The 7,500-nt window shown below is 45.5% G+C and overlaps 1 protein-coding gene across 1 annotated transcript in view; it reads left to right on the top strand.

Moving 5' to 3' along the window:
• Positions 1-6,576, top strand: part of slc2a15a (solute carrier family 2 member 15a) — a gene marked incomplete at both ends in the record, with an annotated part of 16,301 nt that extends 9,725 nt beyond the window's left edge. The window contains 8 exons of the mRNA XM_080530846.1: positions 1-26; positions 456-588; positions 861-1,048; positions 4,156-4,266; positions 4,363-4,464; positions 4,620-4,695; positions 5,568-5,695; positions 6,304-6,576. The exon at positions 1-26 is cut by the window's left edge and continues 120 nt beyond it. Of these exons, the coding sequence (XP_080386972.1) occupies positions 1-26; positions 456-588; positions 861-1,048; positions 4,156-4,266; positions 4,363-4,464; positions 4,620-4,695; positions 5,568-5,695; positions 6,304-6,576 (1,037 nt within the window). The remainder of the gene's footprint in view (positions 27-455; positions 589-860; positions 1,049-4,155; positions 4,267-4,362; positions 4,465-4,619; positions 4,696-5,567; positions 5,696-6,303) is intronic.
• Positions 6,577-7,500: the final 924 nt, after the last annotated feature.

The following is a 7,500-nucleotide window of genomic DNA, read 5'->3' as shown; positions in this document are numbered from 1 at the left end:
TGGGCTTGCACGAGCTGCTGGGAAAGGTAGTTTTACAGACCACTTCCTGGAAATACTTGAAACTGCACATCATATGGAGGTCTCTGTCTATTTATTACTATGGCCATACAGTACAGTACAGTATGTTCAATATAACAAAGACATGCATGTTCAGTGGATTATGGTGTGCACTGTGGGAAAGTTTGCAACTGAATGAAAAATAGTGAATGGGGGGGGGATCAATTGTGAAAAAAAACACGGATGAAAAAACAGTTTGACATTTTATATTTATTCCCAATATCATCCACAATGTGTATAACATCTCCGACAGCAATTTGGGAGGAGGCACTACCAGTGGAATTTATAGAAATAACAGTACAATACATGAATTCCTTAGTTCATTAGATCTAGAGTTGGGGTTGTTAGGTGTGCAGGTTATGGTTGTGATTGTGACTATTGCATTTCCATGGTTACAGGAGGAGCATTGGCCCCTGTTCCTGTCTCTGGTGGTGATACCCACCTTCATCCAGCTGATGCTGTTGCCATGGTTTCCAGAGAGCCCCCGATACCTGCTGATCGAGAAACACAACGTCCACGCCACCATCACAGGTCAGCATACACACACACACACACATGCACGCACGCACGCACGCACGCACTCACTCACTCACACACACACATTTTCTCATTTTCTTTTTAAAACATACGTTACGTTAGAGCCTTTTGTTACACAAGTTAGATAACGTCCTGTAATATGTTCAGTGTCAGTGTCAGTAACTTTGAGATGTTAGTGCCATAACTGTTTCTTAGGTTCCCTATGTTAGTGCTGAAGTGTAACTTAAAGTGTTCTTTAACTTCCTGTTTTGTATTTCCTTTCACAGCTCTGAAGTGGTACCGGACCAAGTGTAACATCCAATCAGAGATTGAGGAAATGCAGGAAGAGCAGCGCTCTCTGTCGTCGGTGGAGACTGTGTCGGTATGGCGACTGTTGATGGACCACTCAGTCCGCTGGCAGCTGCTCAGTGTGGTTGTCATCAACATCGGCATGCAGCTGTCCGGCATCGATGCTGTGAGTCTGTGTGTGTGTGTCTGTGTGTGTGTGTGTGTGTGTGTGTGTGTGTGTCTTTGTGTGCTGAGGAGAGGGTGGGTACATTTCTGCTTGCTCTCTGCAACTTACTTTACTTAAAAGTGCATTTATTCTGATCTTATCCTACCAACATACACACGCACATGGAAACATTTAGTGCGAAGAGCATTTGTTTGTTTGAGAGAGAGAGAGAGAGAGAGAGAGAGAGAGAGAGAGAGAGAGAGAAAAAAAGAGAGAGAGAGAGAAAAGGGATTGTTCATATTCCTTCTAGTCAATCGTCTTGTCTACCAATTCATGAATGAGATCAAACAGCTCTCAGCCAACCACAGCCCTCTCCTACCGTGGCTATGTTACGGCTGGTTGAACCAACCAAAGTGTTGCTTACTTTGCATATTGTCTGTCCCCTTCTTTCTTCTTTTCGCCTTCACTCCTTTCTCTACCTCCCTCCACAGCTCCTTCTTCACAACTTCTTTCTCCTCCCTGCTCCAGTCTCTCCATCCCTCCGCACTCATCTGTCCCCATCCCTCCATCTCATACATCTCCTTTCTCTGCTTCTGGATCATCACCAGTTTCGCAATCCTCTTCCTCTCATCCTTCAGCTCTCTCTCTCGATCGCTCATGCTCCTCTCCTCCATCATCAACTCCTCTTTCTCCCTCTCCCATCTCTCCTCGCACTCCCTCCTGTCCTCCTCCCTCCTGTCTCTTCTCTTCCTCTCCTCAATCTCTTTCTCCTCTATCTCCCTCTTTGGGAGCTCCTCGTCCAGCCTCTCATACCCCTCCTCCTCTCTTCCTCTCTCACTTTCCTCGTGAACAGTCTCACCTGTTGCTGTTTCTTCTCCTCCAAGCATGCCCTCACCTCTCCTCCTCTTTCTCTCTTCTCCTCCTCTCCCTTCTTGTCCAGACATTTTGATTTCTCAAATTCAGTCTTTCTCTGTCTATGTTCTTGCTCTCTTTTCTGTAGCTCTCTCTTTTTTTTTCTCCATCCTTTCGATCTGCGTCTTTTGTTCCATTAACATTTCAAGGTACACTTCTTCCTTCCCTTCCTCTCTTTTCTCTCCTTCAGGAGCATCACGTCCACATCCATAATACTGTATGCATTAGGCTATCAGGTCATTGAAACATGTACCTCTGTTCACTGAAAAGTACTACCAGAAAAAGAAAAATATTTGAATTTAAAAATATTCTGTTTCGGTGGCCTGGGGTGGTCCAGTGGTCTAGCACCGCGGTCTACACTGCACACATATACCCATGTCGGCATGGGTTAGAGTCCGGCCCATGCCCTGCTGACATGTCCTCTCTCCCTTCTTCTCCTTACTTTCCTGTCTGTCTTCACTGTATCTGTCCAATAAAATGAAAAATATGAGTGGGACTGCCCCACTCAGAAAAAGAAAAAAAAGTATTCTGTTTCGTCACAGAAAAGAAATAATGTAGATTGATGAATATGTATTCCTCTTACAATCCCAGGACATTCTTGTGGCTCTTTGCCTAAGATGGGTTAGTGTGACAGTGTGTTCAATGTCATTCACCTCTGTCTGACGTCATTTAGCATCTGAGGTCATCCAGCACTACCTTAATTAGGCCCCTATACTGTCTTCTATTTACCTTTTGTTTCTTTTTATTATTACTACTCAATCTTTTCAGTTTGTAAAGCGTCTTTGAGTGTCTAGAAAAGCGCTATATAAGTCTAATGTATTATTATTATTATTATTATTATTAATAATGTATGTACCTCTCTAATAGTAGGGCACCTACTGTATGTAGAACATACTGTAGTATCATCCCTTTTCACTTTCACACACTTCAGATGAGTGTTGTCAGTGTGTGTGTGTGTGTGTGTGTGTGTGTGTGTGTGTGTGTGTGTGTGTGTGTGCATGTCTGTTTGTCTGTGTGTGTGTGTGTGTGTGTTTGTGGTGAGGGGGGGGGGGGGGTCAGTGTGATTATCACGAACATCAGCATGCAGCTCTCTGACATCACGTCAATGCTGTACGTTTGAGTCAACTCCATTCGTCTCACCATAGACCCTCTCCTCCTCACTCACCCTCTTTCTCCCTCTCATCCCTCACTATCGCTCTCTCTTTCACCCTGCCCCTCTTTCCTCACTTACTCCCTCTCCCTTTCCTCAACCTGTTTTCTCCTCTCCTCACACACCCTCTCTCCCCTCCTTACCTCTCTCCCCCCTGTCCCCCTTCTCTCCCTCATCTGATCTAGCCTATTAGACAAAGAGGTTAGAAATTCAAGCATGACTACATATTTCCTCTAGCTTTATTGGCTAGAAAACCCCAAAACGTTTGTCTTTAATTTTTATACAGATATGATTAGCCAAATCCCTCCCTGAGTTATGCTACCGAGGTGCATTCATTAGTCAAATAATTACCAGGGAACTCTGGCCAAAAAGTGCACCCTCCATCTGACAGAGATGAGCTCATTAGCAACCTCATCTTCTGGCTGTATTTTTAGCTCCTAATTGGCTCACACAACCACACACACATTGCTAGTTGAGCAAGCCCGGCGATGAAATTGTGTTTGTGAGGAAGAAGATGATGATGATGATAGCGATGACGCTACTACTGCTACAGATGGTGATAATGATGTGTAAATGAAATTGACAGGTGCTGGGTTTGGCACTGTTCCCTGAGCACAGCAGGGTGGTGAGTGAGAGTGAGTGTGTGTGTGTGTGTGTGTACGTGTGTGTACGTGCGTCTATGTGTGCGTGCAGTCCAGTGCACCTGTGCTGTGTGTGCATTAAAAAAGCATAATAATGATATGGTGTGTGTGTGTGTGCGTGCGTGTCTATACCTGTGTGTTGCTCTTTCTCTTTCACCTTCTGCTACTCCTCCTGATCGGCCCCCTGTCTGGAGTTAACTTCCCCCCCATAACCCCAAATTGAATCGAATTGAATCTGAGCGGTTGTCCGCGGTTACTGCCAGGCTGCGCCAGTCTTCGCCACCTGCGCCCATTTAGCTCAGTCCCAACACCAGTGTTTTGTCTCTCTTCCAAAGTAGCGTTGCATTCATTTCCATGGTGAGCTGCTCCTGTTGTGTGTAGTGCTGCTGGACAATAACCTTGTTTTCTGATTCTAATCCTTCCAGATCTGGTTCTATACCAACGACATCTTTGAGAACGCCGGCATCCCTGCCCCGGAGATCCAGTACACCACGGTGGGCACCGGAGCCATAGAGATCGTGGCTGGTCTGATCGGGGTGAGTCTATGGAGGAGAGCGTGTGACCGTTGGGATTGGTTGTGTACTAATGGAGTTATCAGTGGTACTCTCTCCCCCCCCCCTCTCTCTCTCCAGTGTTTTACCATAGAGAAACTGGGCAGGAGGCCTCTCATTATCGGAGGGTTCGTAATTATGGGAGTCTGCTGTGCTGGGATCACCATATCCCTCATTCTACAGGTGTGTGTGTGTGTGTGTGTGTGTGTGTGTGTGCGTGCGCGTGCGTGCGCGTGTGTGTGTCTGTGTTTTAATGGCATTCTTGTTACCTTTTTGACACTGTAGAATGACAGAGTACTTGTCCTCCTTTCTGCCTTCTTTCTCTGTCCTCCCTGCAGGTCCACTTGTCCTTCATGCGTTACGTCAGCGTGGGGTGTGTGGTTGGTATCATCGCTGGCTTCTGTATCGGACCAGGTGTGTTACATTCTACTTCATTCTACTCTATGCTGTCGTCTATGTATTGGCCCAGTCGGTCATCCTCACTCCTGGTGCTGAAGAGCTCTCCAGGACCAGGAGTATCACTGTATTGGCCGATGTGTCAGGAAGTCTGGAATAGGGAATGGGAATTCCAAGCCAGGAATTGTAGTGGAGATTGCCATCCAATGTTGTGTGAGTTAAGTGCGCCCTCTGCAGGCCAGAGTTGAGAACTTGTAAATGGAGTCGATGGCCTAGCTCTAATACCCCAATGATCTGCATTACAACATGTGTATGATGATGATGATGGCCTTATCCCCTGTAAGAGAGACAGATGAGTGAGATTTGTAGAGATGTGTATGTGAAGATATATGACGGCCCCTCCCATACACCGACTCTTGTCCTTAGTGGATTGGCTCATACTGTCTGGGTTTCCGGCCCCTTAATTAGGCCTCCTCACGCCTCATTGGTCAGAAGGATGATTAATGCTGCCGCTCAAAAGCACATCAACATGAATAATGCATCACTAGTCTAGTTCCTCATCAGTCAAGAGGAGTTGTTCTGGCTCCAGCCAACACAGTAATTATGATTCCTCCACTTGTGTTCCTTCATAGGGTCATTAGAGCTGTAGGAACAGAGGGCTTAAGGGCTACTTCCTAAATACTTTGAGAAAGACCTTTTTCAACGGCCACTCCATCACTCACACCTAATCTGAATACTGGCTGTATAACTGGGTGTTTTAGTTTAGACTGATGTATGCGTGTGTGTTTGTGTGTGTGTGCGGGGGGAGGGGGGGGGGCAGTTGAAACTACACCATTATAACATGTATCTTTGTTTAGTGTATAATAGCAGATGTGTGTGTTGCATCGTAGCGGGCGTTCCGTTCCTGATCACAGCAGAGCTGTTTAAGCAGTCCCACAGGCCGGCCGCCTACACCGTGGGAGGGTCTCTCAACTGGATGTCCAACTTCACTGTGGGCTTCGTCTTCCCCTTCCTCCAGGTAGGAGTCCTACCACGGACAACAATTAGAAAATGATTGTCGCAATTAGAAAATGATTAACCCTAACCCTAATGTTGGCTAATGCTAGGCAGGTCAAACCCGCCTTGACGATTTCTGGGAAATAACTTGAATTAAAACTGTAAAATGATGATAAATGTTTGTATTTGCATCAAAAAAACAAGTATAAATCGCAAACTGACTCTAAAACAAAGGGACAGTATTGAGGCCAGAACGTTTGATCACGCTCCTAATGGCTGCCTTCCCCTGACAACTTCCCCTTCCCTTAACAACTCAAAGTTAATCCCTAATACTACCTAACCACCAGGCAATTCAACAAATAAACTAACCGTCACACTGTATCTTCAGCTTTCGACGTATTGTATGAGAATGCGTACTCGAGGTCCACAATTTAATTAGGAGATGCTTTTATTTGTTTGTATTCATAGTCCTGTAAACTGCATTTGGTTGCATCTGTGTATGAAATGTGCTATAAATAAAGTTTAATTTGATTATAATCACTCCGTATTCTACTGCTAGATGACTAGTGTCTTCTAAACTAAACTATTGGAAACCCTCCATCCCATCTCATCCCTCCCGCCCCCGTCAAGATGTCTGCTGGGTCCTACTGCTACCTGGTGTTTTCGGCCGTGTGTCTGATGGTGGCGATGTTCGTGTTCTTCGTCATCCCCGAGACCAAGAACAAGACGTTTGTGGAGATCAGTCAAATGTTTTCCTCCAAGGAGGCCATCCCCGAGACGCAGGTTCTGGGTCACCAGCCCGACCAGCTCAAACTCAGGAAGATGAACGGCTACGGGACGCTGGCAAACGGATCGCTGACAAACGGATCGCTGGAGTACGACAGTTCCTCCTCTGTACCCTGAGCCTTGGAGTGTGCACTTGTCTGAAGTGTGCACTTGTCTGAAGTGTGCACTCGTGCGCTCTTCACTACTGTGGTTGAAAGATGTTCTTATTTTGTCCGTTACTTAAGCAATATCACATGAGAGGGAGTGTGTTATACTGAATATCAGCACGGCTGTGATTCGGTCGTAGGTACGAGGCCGCAGCTAGGCCGAGTACCGAAGACAATCACAGCCGTGCTGATATTCAAACTTTTATACAACAGTTCTACAGCGCGATTTATTAGTTAACAGTAATAAGCGACAACAGATTATGATTTCTTTGTTTATTTAATCATAAAAATAAACAAAAAATAGTTACGCAACTGAACTTCAAATGGACTGTTGCCTAGTAACCTGAACACAAACATGTAGTCTAATTAACGGTCATTTAGTAGAACATCTGTGTGGCGGAGTGATACCTATAGTTAAAGGTCCCAGTGCTGTTATACTGTATATCAGCACTCATGGAATGCCTCTTGTCCAATCAAATTACTTGGTCGGAAGTAACTGTTGTATAATGCATACTAACCCTATGCCCTTCCAGCCACAGTGGGGGGATAAGAGCTCATGCTTAGGCCAATCCTATGGTTTTGAATTCGCGTAGGGCAGTGCACAAGTGCACACTTCAGGGGACAGAGTGGAGAATTGGGACAGATTTAGAGATGTCGGTCTTAAACAATTTCTCCTGTTTTTCACTCTGGGTGACTTATGATCTACAAGAATTGGACCTGTGAACGTTTATCTAGCATATCAGCGTTTGCTAGCATATCAGCCCAATAGAGCTCTCAGGTCTTCTGATGTACAAAAAGAGATTTGGTGAGGCTGCATTCTCATTATGCACCCAAATTGTGGAATGCACTGCCAGTTTACATTAGGGATGCAACCTCAGCAATTTTTTTCAAGTCA

The sequence above is a fragment of the Nansenia antarctica genome, assembly GCF_963989245.1.
Source record: "Nansenia antarctica genome assembly, chromosome: 1".
In the NCBI taxonomy this organism is placed as follows: Eukaryota; Metazoa; Chordata; class Actinopteri; order Argentiniformes; family Microstomatidae; genus Nansenia; species Nansenia antarctica.
This window is presented reverse-complemented; position numbering and strand designations above follow the sequence as displayed.